Genomic DNA, 18,799 nt, shown 5'->3' with positions numbered 1-18,799 from the left:
TATATATATATATCTATATATATCTATATCTATATAAACTGGTACTAAAGTTTGCAGAAGAATGAAAATAATCACTATTTGTCACAATCCCGAAAGACTGGTTGATTACATCTATAAGATGGTGTCATTAAACGAGAGAGAGAGAGAGATAAAGAGAAAGGGGGGGGGGGGGGGGGATAAAGAGAAAGGGGGTGGGGGACTGGTGCTTTGATACTTGTGGGAAAATTTATATCATCATCCCAAAGGTTAAACCCTATTTCACAGACAATTAAGTTTGCCTCACTTCCCCCGTCTGAGACGGAATCACCCTTCAGCACTTTCCTTTTTTATTTAAAAGATGTTTACAACTTACTCCCCATCGTCTCTGCAACCCATTCATTCAAGTTTATTTTGGTTAAACATTCGTTCTACTTAAAACCGTAGAATCATCATTAGGGAAAGTTTATTGGTTAAATATTCGGTTTACTTAAAACTGAAGTATCATCATTAAGGAATATATTAATGGCCCTACCTTGAAGAGTAGGTTTTACTCTCTCTCATTGCTTGGATGGAAGAAATAGTCTAATCACAACCGGTTCTCTGACTTTCTGACAATCTAGCAATATATCCAGAATTTTTGCTGCTAAAAAATCAGTAACACAGCAATTTTATTTTCCCTTGGAGATATAACAACGTTAATAAACATTATATAGAGTAATAGTCACCATTGACAAAAATACGAAGAAGCAACTACGAACAGATTTTATCGTTCAATTCCACTACATAAAACAAAAGATATAGTTTAAACAGATCGCTGAGCAGAATGATTGCAATGCAGACGTGGATTCTCTGAATAAAATACGGAATTTTACGGAAACTTAAAATGATTTGAATACAAAAAGATAAAGAAAAAAACGCGAGAATAACATATAAGTCTATATATATGGTGGCGGCAAAACCGCCAGATATTCGCAGCTCGTAATTTTGAACGCGAGCAGCAAATTGACGTCGACAAAACATATTCATACGAAAATAAAAATAAATAATCTAATTCCATAAATGCAGTGACGGCAGACAGACGCGAGCTCTGTGAAGTAAAACTTTACTTTTACTTCACCATAACGTCTAAAACTTCACCATGACGCCTCCTGGCTAAGTGGCGAGACCACATTTTCTTCCTCCAGCTCTCTCCCCGCCAAGACGAGGCGTCATGCCCGAGAGCTTTTTGCTATTGGACTACGCTGCATGGGACTAGCTGGGTCCCACGACAAGTGTTACAATTTCAGGGGGAATCGGGCTGGAAATCGTACTTTTTTTTATTTTTTTTACTTTTATTAGAAAAATATTACATGTCATTTACATAAGTAAGATATTACAAAATATTACAAAAATGTATACCTACAATATTTACAAATTACCAGAAATCGTATTGGAATCTTAAAATTTAGGCCGATGGCCAAGCGGTAGGACCTATGAAATACCTTTATGCGATTGGAATATAAAATCTAGGCCAAATGAAAAAAAAAAGATAATACGATGGAGGTACTATGGACGCTGCAGGGAACCTTAGGTGATGCCTACAGTGCACCGCGTGAGGTACACTGACGGCACTGGCCCCCCTCTAGGTGTAAATCACTGATGCTGCTGCTTTCCCCTTTAAGTTCGTGATTCAGGTCAGACTGCATACGCTGATGACTAATGAGGTCAATAACTTTTATAGCGAATTAAGGTCTTTTTCTCTCTTTGTAACATACGTTTACTCCCAAATATTAAGCCACACATCGCATTATTATTATTATTATTATTATTATTATTATTATTATTATTATTATTAGGAAGACTAAACCTCTTCACACTGTACCCAGTCCACCACAGGGGGCCATTGACTGGAAATTAAAGTTTCCAAAGAATATTATGGTGTTAATTAGGAAGAAGCAACAATAAATTGATAGAAATGTAAGTAAATGGTTACGTTATTCAATATAATTCCCAAGGTATGGTAAATCCGTTGTTAGTGGCTAAAGATTTTAAATATATATATATATATATATATATATATATATATATATATATATATATATATATATATTATATATAGTGTATTCACTGTTCCACAGAGAATACCTTTTGGGGTTGAGCTATGAGCAAAACCTGTAATGTATACAGCAAAGGGTATATATATATAAGTCTAGGGCGCCTCTACCGCGAACCCTAGTCTAATGTTACCTGCTCTAAGCAACACAAAACAGTAACGTTAAAGAGAGAGAGAGAGAGAGAGAGAGAGAGAGAGAGAGAGAGAGAGAGAGAGAGAGAGAGAGAGAGAGAGAGAGAGAGAGAGAGAGAGAGTCTCTAGGTAACCTAATACGATTCACGAGACTAACCCGTCTTCTAAGCAAATGGCATATGTTTTGATATGGATTTTCAAATAATTCTAATAAACTAAAGGGTGGATGTCTTTTTTTTTTTTTTATTATAAAGTAGATGTGCTATTGAATTAAACTTGTGTGAAAATCAAAACAACTGTTGTCCAATCTTCCTAATTTTGTTCAGTAAACTGTATAACCAAAATCGAATTGAATCGTATACAATAGCTAAATATTCAGTTGTAAACACACAAACAAATACGAACTCTTAATTTTGATGTTGCCTCCAACTGGTCATACAAAATTCCCTTCGTTTCTGGCTGACTTTTATAACGGCAATAAAAGTCACGAGAGAGAGAGAGAGAGAGAGAGAGAGAGAGAGAGAGAGAGAGAGAGAGAGAGAGAGAGGAGGAAGAGACTAAGGAGACGAGACGACGATGTCGACACGGAGATAGAGAGAGAGAGAGAGAGAGAGAGAGAGAGAGAGAGAGAGAGAACAGTCAAAACGTTAACTCTGGGTCTATCTATGGTGAATCATTTCCGGCGGGTACCCGGAAACTTATCAGTCGACAACTTCCGTTTCCATCATCGATTCTGACCGAAAAACGTTGCTATACATCATTCCATTCATAACTGGGCCCGTAAAGGGGAAATACAAACGTGTTTTTACAACTAAACCTTCAAGTGCATGGGAATAAGACAATGGATGTGTCGCTTGCTCTAATGTCTCCAGTACCATTGGATTATCATTTTCACACACTCCAAGTAGTTGAATTAACACATTATTACTTTTATTATCATTCAAGCTGCTGCGAATTCCTTCAAGTTTATTGTATCAAACTTTATACTAATCACAGGAGAGCTACATCATAAAAATCATACACTAAACCTAAAATATAAGTGCATGACTGCCGTAGTCAAATATCTATAACTTGTAAACTGAGGCTACCAAGAATAATGAAACGTGAAACTAAATGATTAAAAATAAAAAGACGTGTAATTAACAATAAAACTTGTCTTTTTCTTTAATGTTGCCCTGGAAACATCAAGAACAAGCAAATTCAAGCGACGAATATCAAATTTCAGCTAGCTATAGAATCATCCAGTATAGGCCTACAGACGTTTGAGGTCGAGCTGAGCGCCCCCTCGAATCCGTTAGCTACTGTCCCTTCAAACTTTCCAAGCAGCAGCACATCCTGGTCTTTTAAGGCTTCCAGTGATGTTATATCGAAAGGCGAAACTATAGAATCTCATTTTAGATGACAAAGCTACTTAGACTATAACGAGATATGACGGATAATCAAGCTGGCTTCGAACATGCTGAAAGCTATAGTTCTTGATATTCTAAAAGGCAGAGAAATAATCTGCATTCAAAGTAGCCTCGGTAGGGTGATGCTAAATCATTATGCAAAATAGTTTGCCACAGGCATTGTGCTATCAACGAGACCTATAATGCAAGCACTCAAACAATGCAGAATGCTATGAAATGTAAAATGTTCACCCACATCCACCCTCAGCCAATGTACAGACTACGGTCCACAAATGCAGAACTGGATAGCCACTGCAGGCGTTTATTTCCAAAATGCAACTAAATAACATGGGACTATGAGCCTTCCCAAGGGCGTTGCAAGGACGAAGAAGCCTTTGGGATATCCTAGGGAGACCGACAAACTGTGTGATTCCAGAAGGGGGCGGGGGTGGGGGTATGGGAGCACGGGAGCGTGACTGGAGTACCGGATGAGGACGGCTGTTGACCGGGCTGATGGTTCCACACTCGTGAAACCATGGTATAAACTATCAGCACCCACCTCTCTCTCTCTCTCTCTCTCTCTCTCAGCTTGCAACTGCTATCACGCAGGAACGATTACAATATGATTGGCGTTTCACCACTTTCTTTCTCTTCGATCTCTTGGACCGACCACCAGCTATGATGAACCAACCCCTGCAAAATATTCTCAAGTCAAAAACCCTTCGGCATTTGTTACAACCAAACGCAAACTAGAAAAATTGACGGTACTTTTGCATGTTTTATTTACCAGAAAGCTTGCCTGGACTCCAGCTATGGCATACAGTGTCCTAAGCCAAAGATAGAGAGGTTCTTTTACAGCGTCGTATGTGAATGAAAACTTTCTCTTGCGAACCACAATAATTTTTTGAAGTGCTTTAGATACCATGCTTTAGAGCCAGTACTTCGTTTATAATAACATGAAGGACACCATGCGTCACTGTATTTCACTCTCCCTTTCAAACGCACGTACATACACAGGCACGCATGTACACGAGCAATATTGCAACAGAATAATAATCCAAAATTTGACTGGGGAGGACTGAGATATGACAGGCATTATACGCATATTGTTTAGAGCGGGAAAGTGTGCCACTTTTCCTACAAACGGATGCACTGAATTGCACGCGAGTGAAATACGCTGTGGTGGGTGAAGGGGAAACACGCAGTGACAATATATTCACAAAGATGGAAAATAAACGCACCAGAATGAATGAAACTGATTTTGCAAACTCCTACAAAGTAATAAAAAAATCATTCTTTGATCTGGTATTGACAATCGAATGACCATCTAGGATTTTTTTATATAAATTTCTCATGCTAATTCTCCACTAATCTACATTTTGGTTGTTTTAATTCTTCTTAAATCCGAAGTTTGGAAGGTAATTACAGAGAAAGGGGGAAAATCAGAATCACTGCTTGTTAGAGGAAGGTCTCAAATCTCTTCAGAAACGTAAGCAAGACACTGAGTTTTTTATATTTAAAAAGAAGTTTTGATTTTTGGTACAAAAATATCGCATAAATATCCACTTTGTCTATTAATTTCATAGCAAATAACTATTAAAAATGATATTGCAACGTAGGAAGTTAGCGAGTAACAATTTAACCAACCAGTTTTTAAAACAGCTTACTTCGAGGACCCTAAAAATTGTAACTTACGCACATACTGTAGTACCACTGACATCACGGCAATTCGGGTCAAGCAATCAAAACACGATTTCACAGTTAAAATGGGGTGTTACTGGTATATATACGACTTTTGAAGAAAGTTACTATTGTCGGTGTTTAGTGAGTTTCCCCAACAGAAGGAGGAACCCAGCAGAAAACAAAGCGGTGCCTGACATCTGAACAGGGCGTAACCCAACTCTATTGTCACCGGCGTTTACAGGAAAATAAGGATATGTGCTTCCTCTGTTACTTGTTTATACTCATTTGCCGGTTTCACTACAGTAAAACCTTAGCCAGACTGAAGAGACAAGTCTCTTTATGACGCAGAAAAGCCTTTGTAACGAGAAAACTTACGCAAAAACATTATCAGCCTATGAGTCTACTAAAAACATTATCGGCCTTGAAGTCTATTGGAACAAACATTGTCTATCTATAAGTCTACGGGCAAAACATCATCAGCTTTGTCTGCTGGAAAAAACATTAGCAGCTATAAGTCTCCTGGAAAAAACATTATCAGCCTATTAATCTACTGGGGAAAAGATGATCAGCTGTCAGTCCACTGGAAAACACATTATCAGCTATAAGTCTACTAGAAACAAAAATACATCACCGGTCTTTATGTCTACTTGAACGAACATTACCAGCCTATAATTTAGTTATAAAAAAACATTGTCAGCGTATAAGTCTACTGATACAAACATCATCGGCCTATCATTCCGCTGGAAAAACAGTATCAGCCTATAAGTTTACCGGACAATACGTTCGAAGTTAGGAACGGCTGCGAACAATGTGGTACGCAACCACTACCCCCATATTTTTGTTATGCATAGATAACAGAGCGATAAGTAAAGCTAAGCCAAAGGACGAAAAGACAAAGAGAGGAGTCGGAGTTATGGCGAGAGAACCTTTATATCAAACAACTTTTCTGGCTTCGGATGACAGGAAGAAGAGAGAGAGCCTTGATAAACAAAGCATTGTGTGGTAAACTTGGCGTCTGGGGGAAATGAATAAATGCCTTCCATTATTATTATTAATATATTTAGAAGATGAAACCTACTCATATGGAACAAGCCTACAAGGGCCACCATTGACGTGTAGTAATGCTTGAACCACTCAAGTTCCAGTGACTAGACTCATAAGCAATACTGTTCCATGAAAGCTGCCTGGTTCAATATGAATGTGTCTGCACTGACAGGTATGACGTAAAATATATGACATAAAATACAGGAAGATTAGAGTTTCATGGGAATAAGTTCTACAGTAGTGCTACACATACAGGCAAACCCATAAAAAGTCGACTGTTCGACGAGGTATAAAGTACAGTGTATACTGTATGTACGGGATAATCAATGATCGACCCAGACACATGAAGGAGTTCTGGAGTTACCCACGGTCGCTTCTATGCTATGCTTGCCTCAACGTCCCAGTATATTATATGTTCACGAAATTACAAACATCGATGTATTTCAATCGAGGCTTCGAAGAAACAGGAACACAATATCTTTAATTTGGTCAAATTGTCCATATATGGTTATTCAAAGATAAGAATGTACGCTAGCGTTTGGTTATATATAAATAAAATAAAAATAAAGGGTGTTTTACGTAAGCAACGCGATACAAAATCCATTTTAAGACAAAATGTTAAAGCATTTCACAAAGAATTTTGTAAGATTGGAAGCAATGCGGTGTACATAAATGTACATAGTTGGAGATTTGTAGTCATTGTGAATCTTTTAATGAATAAAAACTTAGAGAAAAATCATACATGCTCCATCTACAGTACAATTTCTCGTGGAAAACTATCCACCAAAAAGTGCATTTTTACAATAATTGCAGTCATGTAAGACCGTACACCCACCACCTGAATGAATCATCCACTTACTCTCTCCACATTCAACATGGGAAAGATACACAAAGATACGATTTTATGAGATATATGGCCTTTTATCTTATCTCAACGATGAAGATTATAGTGATATCTTACGCTATTCAAGCTTTGGTTACATCCTGACTGATTCTTTCCCCGTTAACAGAATTTTGGAGATTTGAGGAATGAAGAATACGAGTGGGAAGCCTGGATATGTGTCTAAATAAAATTACTAGATTGAAAGCGAGGAAATGGATAAAATTAGCCGTGTTAACCTAAATTAAACGTTTTAGAAGGTATACATAATAAAATGTGTCTTTCCCCGTTAACAGTTACAAAAAAGGAGAGTGGGGCTTACGGACAGAGCAGAAAATTCTTACGAAACGTACCATAGGCTTATATAAAATTTCTTTTTCATTAACAGTTTAAAAGTGGAAAGTCCCAAGAAACGTACCATAGGCTTATATAAAACGTTTTTTTCATTAACGGTTTAAAATTGGAATGCAATAATTCACAAAAGAATAAAATTATTTCTCTTAATTAATCCATTTACTCGTCCTCAAGAGCAATTCTCATTTTCCAGTCCGTCATGGGAAAGGAGCACGGCCCAGTCTCAACACTTGGAGACTCTCTCTCTCTCTCTCTCTCTCTCTCTCTCTCTCTCTCTCTCTCTCTCTCTCTCTCTCTCTCTCTCTCTCTCTCTCTCTCTCTCTCTCAAGTTGTGCAGACACGTATCCAGACAGTTCTAGCGGAAAAGAAATACAAGTTTACGTGCTAAACATGAAATTGCAAAGCAAAAACTTGAAGTTTTCTCTACGATTATAAAGTAATTGAAGCAGAAACAAAAGTCCTTGTGACCGGAGCCATGAAATCAATGTTAACGATGCGCATTCTCGTGAATATGTAGCGAACCAACACCACAAAGAAACGTAGAAGAAGAAGAAGACGAAGAAAATATACGAAGTAGCCAAGATCATAAGTACGGCCAACATTGTGGTTTCCTGAACTCCTTGTCCCACGAGCTGACAGGCAGACAGACATAAAAAAAAAGGGGGTGGGGTAGGGGGTTAGACCAATGACCCTCAGAAGTGGTCGATAACAACAGGGTTGTTTGACTAGAAAGCGCTCTCCTTTTTTTTTCCCTTAAACGTTACTACCGTGGTTTGTAATTCAATTCGATTCAGCGGAATATAGTTGGAAAAAAAAGCTGACCTAGGTCTAGGATATCACTTTTGGTCTGAGTTTGGTATAGATATGAGTCTCTCTCTCTAGCAGAATGACTCCCTCAAGCGTAGTCAACCCCTGCATTCTATTTAATCAAGAAACGCCAAGATAACAATTCTATCACAGCTCTTTCCGTCGTGATGACTGCGTACATAATTAGCCACGAATTGAATGGTTAATGCGGGAAGTCGTATTTCTTGCTAATTCAGCAAAAAACTTAAAAAAAAGGTAAAAGCTCTTCACGAAAGGATGTAATCACCTCAAAACGTAACTGTCAATCTAATTAAGTTTTTTTATTCAGTCATGAGAGTGTTGATTGCCAACGTTGCTGTAAAGAATGCTGAGGACCCCTCTCTCTCTCTCTCTCGCGTCTTATCGTAATCTACGTGCCTAGAAGTTTATCTGATAATGAGAGGAACTTTCAAACAACCTGTCACGTCACACACGTGTGGCGGTTTCATGCTCTCTGAGCCACTCTCCACAAACCAATATGTGACTATTATAATAATATAACATATAATATCTCACGCTCTTCACATATTGCCAAAGACAGACCATGCCCATTCAATGTCAGGCACAAGAATAAAGTTATGGAGATTGCAAGAGACAGACGGCCTGGTTATGATAATGTTATTCGCGTTGGTAAAGGAACGCTACTCATGAATAGGCCGTTGCGATAGAAGCGTGTCCGAGCAAGCCATTCGTTCTAATGAATATCCGCCTGTTTTATTTGTTATGCGTCGGTTCATAGTTCTTCGTACATATACTTGATGGCCTTAAAAACCTCCCTTAACCTGGAGAACTTCAACAGCGCAGTGACAGCATGACATCATTTTCACTTTTACTGGTCTAAACCGCAGCCTAGTACGAGTGGCCGGAACCACAGATTACTTATAAGAACTCAGTGCTTCAATGAAATGGAGAGTTGCTCTCTCTCTCTCTCTCTCTCACGGAAACAACGAATGAATCAGTCACCTTTCGGCGTCATAAAATTATGTTGCAGTAACTGTTTATGGTTGTGAAATATCGTATAATGGCCGATTCGTAGTAAACGTCAAATGAGGACAACAATTGTATAAATGTAGATGCACCACCGTTTATAATTTTTGGTTATATTTGTTCAATTGAAGTATACGCCAGTATTAGTTATTTTTTCTTTTATTAGTTACGTTTGAAATAACAAACCTAGCAAGAAGACGGTTAACCTAACGGACATACCTATCTGGACCTCCAAGTGGAACAGAGATTGCATGAATTTCAAAGATGAATTATTCCCAGAATCAGTATCCTCATATATGTAAGCGCCCCTATGAAATCTCAGAAAAGGTCATTGAAATAACCAGACAAATGATTCGCGGAATTAAAAGGATACTGCACGGTCTCCAATGACAATGAATTCTTCACTTTTTCTGATGGCGTGTGAGTCATATGCCCAACCTAATGTTAGTTAAACTTGCCCAACTGTCCACATCTAACCTTAGTCTGAGTCATAAGAAACTAACCAAACTGGCCACTATTGCTAGAACCCCAAGGCATCTCATTAAAATACTTCTAACGTCCCGGAGTACTATTATGGTCTAGGCTACGTTTTGTTTACAGCTGTTAGCATCGACAATGCCATTATTTTTCTGCCGTAACAAAGACACCACGATAAAACTCATAATAATGTGGGTTGCGTTATAGTACGACCCACAAGGACATACCAGTACTTGCCACCACAGAAATAAAATATTACATATACCTATTGCTAAACACTGATACGTGTCCCATCAAAAATATTTCCGGCAACGCTTTCACCTACATCGCTTGCTTAGCAAGATGTGTTGCAGGATCGCATAGCTATGCCCAGTCATAATCTAAAGATAACAAGATGGAGGGCTTGCCCACGTGCCCACCATGTTGAAATTGTCGATTTTGATGTTAAATGGCGGGGAAGTAGATAAAAGACAAGCTTTGGATAACGGAATCCCGACAGAATATTGCCATGAAAGTTTCCAATCTCGAAGCAACGCAGGGTTGCAACTTGCACCTTCCTCTTCACCATTTTCTAACTCGGCCTTCGTTTCCCAAAGCAATTCCAGCTGGGCATTTATAAGCGAACGCGGAGCTGCATAAAATGTTCGGAATACGTCATCATTTAAACAGGTCGATGCTATTGCAGTGATAAGGTGAAAGAAAGAAGTAAATATATCTATGAGGAAGGCTAAAACTCTCATCAACAAAGGCATCATCCTTCCTGTAACAGGTCTTGGGAGAGATCACGTGACCTACAGTGGAGAGAAAGGAAACGGGGGTGGTCTACCCCTCCCCGCCCCCAAGGGGTGAATGGGGTCACAGGGACTTTTAAAACCGAAGAGCATATTATACTTTATTCTATATTTAATTAGAATGCAGGTGATATTACGCTTCGGTTTCAAAACCCTGGAGGCTTCTGCCAACTGGGAGGTTGAGGAACAGAGGAAAGCGTAAAAAATGTGTTTGGAGCAACAAAGGGCGTGGAGGGCTTCGGGTGCTCCTATAGGAGTAGTCTGGGGGTAAGAGGGGGGTGTAGTACTAACTCCAGTTTGGTGGCGTCTCACAGCCCAGAGGTTCGTCTCCCCCCAACCCCCATTTCCTCCCCCAAACCGCTCACAACCCCCCTGCCATCCCACAAGGTGAGAGATCTTCTACGTCACGATACTACGCTACCTCTGGTCAAACTCGACTGAGATGGAGCTCCCGCGCCATTTTAGTTATTAGTCTAAACTGGTTGACGTCGGTCATAAACAAAATAAGCATAAAAAAGATATTATTTTAATATGAAATAAAAAAATAACGTATTTTCGGGCGAGCTAACATACAAGACACTAGCAACCACAACGGCATACAAAGAGCCACCAACAACAACAATACAAATATTATGAATCAATCTTTCTACTTTGTTGTGATCTAACTCCAGACCACTGGCCTTGACTCTGCACTTAATACAATGCATTAAAAAAAAGGCTCAACGGCAACATCGATCAACCAAGCAACCGAAATCTTGTGATGATGATGGCTAAGAATTTTGTCTTGACATTCTTGGGTATTATGGAGATGTGGCAGCACGGCAGTGGGTAAGGCTTCCATGTCTAGGAAGTTGAAAAGGTTTATACAGCCACACACACACACAGGAATTATCGCATTTTATTCACATATAATTAAACGTTTGGACCTATCAAAAACTGCAGCTGGGATTGCCAGACTTGTGTATATGCATAAGAATGGCTAAGATGCTAATTAAAAGGTAGAATCGATAAAAAACGGGAGACGAGATAAAAAAAATTAATTGCCCGATGGAGCAGAATAAATAGAATTTTTAATTTTAACAAAAATCTTTTCCCTCTCATACAACCGAAACAGCAGTGACAATGCTAACACAAACAATTGCAGGTGAAAAATTATTGAAATACTTTCGAAATGACATCAATAATATGACATTATTACCATTAGTCCAACTTCTGGAATATGTAAGACTCAGCCTAGACTTGATAGCTGCTGCCATCAACTTTCTCTCAAGTTTCACTTGTAAACAAGTGCCCGTAATTAATTAAATTAACATCAGCCTAATCCTCGTAGTAAGTAGGTGTCGTCAGTGCTCGTAACGTGGTACACTGTAAGCACTACTTAAGGTTCTTTGCAGCGTCCCTTCGGCCCTTATAGCTGCAACCTCTTGCATTCTTCTTTAACAATTGTTTCATAGCGCAACTGCGAGGTTTTCTTCCTGCTACGCCTTCCAAATCTTCTATTGTCGGTTACCCTTTCAGCGCTGATTGACCTCGTAGGTCCCAGCGATTGGCTTTTGACATAAATTCTATATTCCTAGTCCATCCTAACATCAACCTAATGACTACGACAAAGAAGCAAATCTGGAAGCCAGCGACGTTGTTCGCCTTCTCTCTCCACTGCGGATTTCCGAGATCTCACGCGAGACTCATAAAAAGAGAGAGAGAGAGAGAGAGAGAGAGAGAGAGAGAGAGAGAGAGAGAGAGAGAGAGAGAGACGAGAGAGAGATCAGGAGAGAGAAGAGAGATGGAGAGAGGTGTGGCAGAGAGAGAGAGAGAGAGACTCAGCGTAAACAGCTCAGACTATTCTGCATAGAAAAATCATAAAATACCCCTGGGAACATACATGTGTATGTATATGAGTATATATGTGTATTAGAGCATTCGTATATGCAAAATGGACATTAAAGATTGATCTAACGAAGTTCGAGTTTCTCATATTAACAGATAATTAGACTGCAGAGGATTAATATAAAGACAATGGGCCTTTATGAATACGTTTTGGTGTTTTATAAATTCCGTCCATGCCGTTATAATAAACAATAAAATACATTCCAATACTTCATCTATATCACAGGAGAGTCATAAAAAAAATAACAAAAAGCATAACTAATGTGATAGTGCATTTTAATTATGTCAATTCATTATTTTCAAAAGTTTAGATACTGATCAACGATCGAATTTCACCTACAAAATTCAATGCTCTTCAGTCTTTCAGTAGACAAGCCTAGACGTATCAGTTCTAACTTCTTGCTTTTTTCTGCCAATCCGGCCTGGTTACATAAGGACGACATGTTCCCCATTCCATCGGTCTCTTTGCATAAAACATTGTAAGTAGCATCGGTAAACGAAGAAGCATCATGAGATTTTACACCAAAAGTGCGCAAAAATATGTGTTGGATTTCGCCCCCCCCCCCCCCCCCCCAACAACAATTTTACTTAAATTTCAACCTTGTGAATGTTGTGCAGTTTATTACATCTATGTGTACATATTAATGGCTTAATTTATAGTGTAACCTTATCTACTTTATATTTAATTCCCTAAATGTAAAGAAATCTTTCCCCTTACAGAACATAATTAAATATATTACTCATGTAAAAAAAGACGTGATATTAAAAAATACTGGTGTTCATGAGAGAGAGAGAGAGAGAGAGAGAGAGAGAGAGAGAGAGAGAGAGAGAGAGAGAGACTATGATGAGTCACACGCAACATTTCTCAAACATTCCCACAATAAATGCCTAAAATAGCGCACTGTGGCTCGATTATGCAACCACCTAGGGGGAAAGTACTCTGTAAGGGAATCTCTCTCATCTCTGGGTTATGCTTACCGGTAAATAACTGAAGCAACAACACCAGCTTATAATCGCTTGCAATGCACGATTCCGAAATTATTATTATTATTATTCAGAAGATGAACCCTCTTCATAAGGGGGCCATTGACTTGAAATTCAAGCTTCCAAAGAATATGGTGTTCAGAGATAACAATATTAATCGCATTTGCGTCCAACGCTTAACATCTGCATAATTTGCTCACAAGGTGAAGAAAATGAAAGGACGATGTTATTGGATGGTACTAGTCACTGATGAATATAGGCCTAGTAAAATAGGCCTAACACGAAGCATTATTCTGGTTTGTCTTTGTAAGGAAATGCAACCTAATCTTACTAGGCCATTCGCTAAATATCGCACAGAATATTCCAAAATACAAGCTTTTGTTAATTCTATAGTATCTAATTCTATCATTAATGTTGAAATAAAAACAGGCAGCAGTATAAACCAGTCACTGGCAAGTCACAAATAACATATACCAATTCAGAAGCCTTTACAAGACTAAGTCAATAACCCAAACGATTACTATGGCAGCTAAAATTACGTTTTCAATAAATGCTTTTAAATATCTGATATCGAAATTGTACTGAGTTCAATGTGTTATATGTAGTAGCTGGAGCAGATCTAGACCTATGTGAAGATTATGTGTAGCTGTTTGGGCAAAATTTACTCTCACCATCTTCCTATTTTAAGAAATATAAAAAATTAGAACTTTTCCCATTATTGTACATGATTGAACCATTATGTTCGTTATCAATATTGGATGTTATCAAAATAACTAAGTGAATAACATAGGTTTAGTTCAAAATACTATAAAACAGAAATTGTCAAAACATCAAAACTGAATGAAGAAGTTCATTTCTAATAAACAAAAATGTTATATAACTATACCAAAGGTAGTTCAAACTAGATTGTGTTTATAACGGGGAGAGAGAGAGAGAGAGAGAGAGAGAGAGAGAGAGAGAGAGAGAGAGAGAGAGAGAGAGAGACCTGGGTTTTGCAACAGCATGGAAACTAAAGGATAGTTAGGCTAACTGTTTGCTTTTGTCTGTCTAACTCTGGCACTATATTAACTACAGTAATACTATATGATAGTCTTAAAATATTCAAGTTTAAAGTAATAAAAATCTATCCAATTGGCTTCATCTTTCTTGCCCTCTTGTGTATACAGTATCCAGCAGCTATAACAAGCAAGTTTTGTTAAAATTTATAATCAGTGAAAGTCTCACTCTCCTTAATTCAAGATCCCAACACAGCATCAGTTTGGTAGCAAACACATAAGAATGAATTAAAATAACCCCCTCAATCTAATCTCTGATTTCAGCCGCCCAGGAGAGTACAGAACTGGTACAGTACATGGCAAGCACTGGACTACCAGAGTGCCTGCCCACAAAACCTCAAGTACATAGGCCTATCAAATGGCATTCGCAATGGGATCCACGAAGACTGCCTCTACCTCAACATCTTCTCACCTTCTGTAAGTTTTGCATTTTACAGGCGTTCTATTTTTTGAGAATAACAAAAATATATTCATATAAATAAAATGGTTTTATATGGTGATTCTTTGTAATTTCCAAACCTAATTTATTTTTATATGAAGCGTCTCATTAACTCCTCTCACATAATTTACTTACATAATTTATTTTATGAAAATATTAGGCCTACCTCTGAATGAAAAGTTAACGTCACATTTTTAAGAGCATTCTGAAAATATCCTCACCAAATGTGTACTGTTCAACATTCCAAATTGAAAAAAACAGTCTTGTCTTGTATATAAATTAATAAAGATTTAAATATATAATTAATATAAATTTGATTAAGAGAACATTATGATTCCAGGTATCCGTTAACGTCAAAGATATGTACCCTGTGATGTTCTACATCCACGGGGGAGATCTTGATCACGGTGCCAGCAACCAGTTCCCAGGTCACATGCTAGCAGCATGGGGAGAGGTGGTTGTTGTGACAATTAACTACAGACTGGGAGCTTTGGGTAAGGAAAAATAGTTAAAACAGTGAAGAAGGGGGGGGGCTTACTACAACTAAATTAGACAAGGAGCTTAGGTATGGGGAAAATGTTAAAACTGCGAAGACAGTGGAATTAATACAGACTAGGAGCATTAAGAAAGGAGCAAATGTTAAAACTGGAAAGAGAGGGGCTTACAACTTAAAAAAAAACAGTATGTAGTGTAAGAAATCTGCAGCTTTTTTCCGGGTTTCTCCCACATGACAATATTTGAGATGTACTCCTTACAATCTCTACAGATTTATGGGAAACCCTTGATACAGGCTTAAATGATTAGATTAGATTTCACATCACCATGTGAATGTGTTGATAAATATTTTTTTTAACAAGGTGTATTGTTCTAATATGAATTACTACTAAAAATGAATGAGTCTAGGGTTAAGGTACAGTAAAAAGAGTTAGGAACAGAGAGAGAGGGAGAGAACTTACAAGAACACAGAAAAATTATACCAGTTCTATAGTACTGCAAGAAAGGTGAGCAATGGGCAGTGTAGGGATTACAGCCTAAGTAAATCATATTTTACAATCTTGCTCAGGAAATCATACAAATAAACCAGAGCCTTATTTAATAAGAACATCATAATGTTGAGAGAATGGGTGAGGTACCACTGAAGTATATATTTGATTGTTTAAAGCTAAAAGCCATCATTAATATAATTAAGTGAAATGATGTATCGTAAAGTCAAAATAATAATCTTGGGCCTCCATGTTTCTAAAACAATGCTCTGAGTGAATTGGAGATGAAAACTACATAAAACACTGAACATCTTTCTCTTTATAAATGACTACTAGAGTATCTAGTCGGGATATGTTCAAATATACATGCTGGATGATGTGTTCGCTAAGTGAATTTGGAAGCATTGTTGACAAAGTAATTCAGATAAAGCCAAGTACTAATGAGTGTAGGCAAAGATCTGGAATATGCAGTCATGAGCTCTTAGTTGTCATTTAAATAACAACAATCTAGAGAATGAAAAGGGGCCAAAGATATATTGAAAAGGCCTACATAAGGAAGTTTACAAAGAATTAAAGCTTTGTAAATTTTAAAGGTATTTTATGACGAACAAATATTTTTTTTTTCAGGCATTTAACAGTGTTAATGTTTCCTGATGCCTATATAACATACAAGCAGCACTTCATTATAATAAAAATTAATATCATTTATATCATTAGATTTTTCATTTTTCAAGTCAGACATGAAATGGTTCTTCCACTCTTCCATCTAATGTATGCTTTGCTTCCTCTCCAGGATTTCTGAGCACAGGAGATGACAATTCTCCAGGTAACTATGGCCTTATGGACATGGCAATGGCACTCGAGTGGGTGTACACCAACATACGGTTCTTTAATGGAGACCGGAACAAGATAACTGCATTTGGACCGGGAGCAGGAGGTGCAATGGCTGGCCTCCTGGCTGTCTTACCAAGAACAAAAGAGATGGTCAGCCAAGTAATAGCATCGGTAACGTATCAATCCTTTATGACAGTCATTCCCCTTGCATGGCGCATTGTAGATAGTACTACATACTCATGTTTTGTTGCAGTCCCCTTGGACCCAGCTGCACTACTTTCTCTGCATTTTACCTCTCCTATGTAAGTTTCTCGTTGGACGAGTGGTTTTTGCGCTCGGCTGCCAATCCGGTGTCCGAAGTTCGATTCTCGGCTCGGCCAACGGGGAATCAGAGGAATTTATTTCTGGTGATATAAATTCATTTCTCGATATAATGTGGCTCGGATCCCACAATAAACTGTAGGTCCTGTTGCTAGGTGACCAATTGGTTCCTAACCACGTAAAAATATATCTAATCTTTCGGGTCAGCCACCCTAGGAGAGCTGTTAATCAGCTCAGTGGTCTGGTAAAACTAAGATATACTTAACTTCTCCTACGTTCCCTTTGGTCTCTTTGTAGTAGCTGTTGAATTTCTTAAAATTAACCTGGGTCCATTTGTAACTTTTCAATTAAGAACCAATCCATTAGGTGATTAGAATTATTTCCATAACAAATAGATTTAATGAAGCAGTCCACAGTTGCACAAGATGAAGACTACAATTTTGAACTGCTTAATGCTTCATTTATATTTCAAACATTCACACACCTGTATTTTAGTAAAGAGTACTAATGATTTTTCTTTTCATTTTTAGAGTGGCTCCCCTCTTGCAGACTGGGCTGCTATTGATGATGTGTACAGAGTGCAGAACACATCACGGGTATATGGTTTAGAGGTCGGGTGCACTGTAGAGTCATCGTATAAGCTTCTTCAGTGCCTGAATCGCCGAAGTTATGAGGAACTTGCATCGGCACCTATCAAAGTATGTTCTCATGTAACAGAATTGTGATGATCCATAAAGAGATATTCTTTAGAAATTTAAAGAACTTCAATATAGGCTGATTTGTTAAGTGTTCTGTTTATATTTTTATTGTAACAAGTATGAGTTCCCTTCTACTTTGCTTTCCTGTGCATTTTATTACTTACTTTGTAATCATATTATTTACTTAATATTTTCTTATTGGGACATTAGAAAGAGTACCATCATGAAAAATACCGTAATTGTCTTCCCAGAAAGAAGGATTGCTGGATGCAATAAAGCTAGGATGGTGGAAGTAAGAAGTTAGATTATTCAATTACAGGAAGTCCCCGGGTTACGACAGGGGTTCCCTTCTTGAGACGCGTTGTAAGCCGAAAATCGTCGTGAGCCGGAACATCGTAAAAAATCATAAGAAAACCTTACTTTTAATGCTTTGGGTGCATTGAAAACTGTGTAAACTGCATTCTTATTGCGTTTTTAATCAAAAAAACCTTCAAATATTGATTATTTTGCATTTTTGGTGTCATATTTCATCTGCCAGATGAGCGTTGTAGGCGTCGTAACCCTGGAACATGCGTCGTAACCCTGGAAACAATGTCTGATGAATATAATTGAGAAGCGCCTTAACCTCGGAACGTCGTAACCCGAACCCGTCGTAACCTGGGGACTGCCTGTACTTAGATGTAAATGTACAGACAATAGTGAATCAGAAAGTTGTGTTTTCCTTTCAAAACAGGTTCATTCTTTATTGTGAATAATACAGCATTAACTGCTGTCTATTTTTTTGTATTTTGTGAAGCTACTACCTTTTTGGGGAACTAATATGTTGGTTAAAAACTACTCGTGGAAAACAAATGGCTGTACATACCCTTCACTGCTTGCTTTAAAAACTTGTATTCACTGGAAACATCAGGATGCTGAGAAGAGAAAAGCAGAAAAATATAATTT

At 38.0% G+C, this 18,799-nt stretch overlaps 2 protein-coding genes across 3 annotated transcripts in view; one reads left to right on the top strand and one right to left on the bottom strand.

Annotated features, from left to right (window-relative positions):
- Positions 1-18,799, bottom strand: part of LOC135222753 (putative methyltransferase DDB_G0268948) — a 122,487-nt gene that overhangs the window by 30,558 nt on the left and 73,130 nt on the right. For both annotated transcript variants that reach the window (XM_064261003.1, XM_064261004.1), the window contains exon 9: positions 18,720-18,768. In XM_064261003.1, coding sequence (XP_064117073.1) covers positions 18,720-18,768 — 49 coding nt within the window. The remainder of the gene's footprint in view (positions 1-18,719; positions 18,769-18,799) is intronic.
- The window catches only part of LOC135222751 (neuroligin-1-like), a 39,324-nt gene that overhangs the window by 10,404 nt on the left and 10,121 nt on the right, over positions 1-18,799 (top strand). Inside the window, exons 3-6 of the mRNA XM_064261001.1 lie at positions 14,844-14,996; positions 15,359-15,512; positions 16,795-17,006; positions 17,687-17,854. Of these exons, the coding sequence (XP_064117071.1) occupies positions 14,844-14,996; positions 15,359-15,512; positions 16,795-17,006; positions 17,687-17,854 (687 nt within the window). The remainder of the gene's footprint in view (positions 1-14,843; positions 14,997-15,358; positions 15,513-16,794; positions 17,007-17,686; positions 17,855-18,799) is intronic.

The sequence above is a fragment of the Macrobrachium nipponense genome, chromosome 8 (assembly GCF_015104395.2).
Source record: "Macrobrachium nipponense isolate FS-2020 chromosome 8, ASM1510439v2, whole genome shotgun sequence".
Classification (NCBI taxonomy): domain Eukaryota; kingdom Metazoa; phylum Arthropoda; class Malacostraca; order Decapoda; family Palaemonidae; genus Macrobrachium; species Macrobrachium nipponense.
Note: the sequence above shows the minus strand (reverse complement) of the source record. Positions and strands in the feature narration are given on the sequence as shown.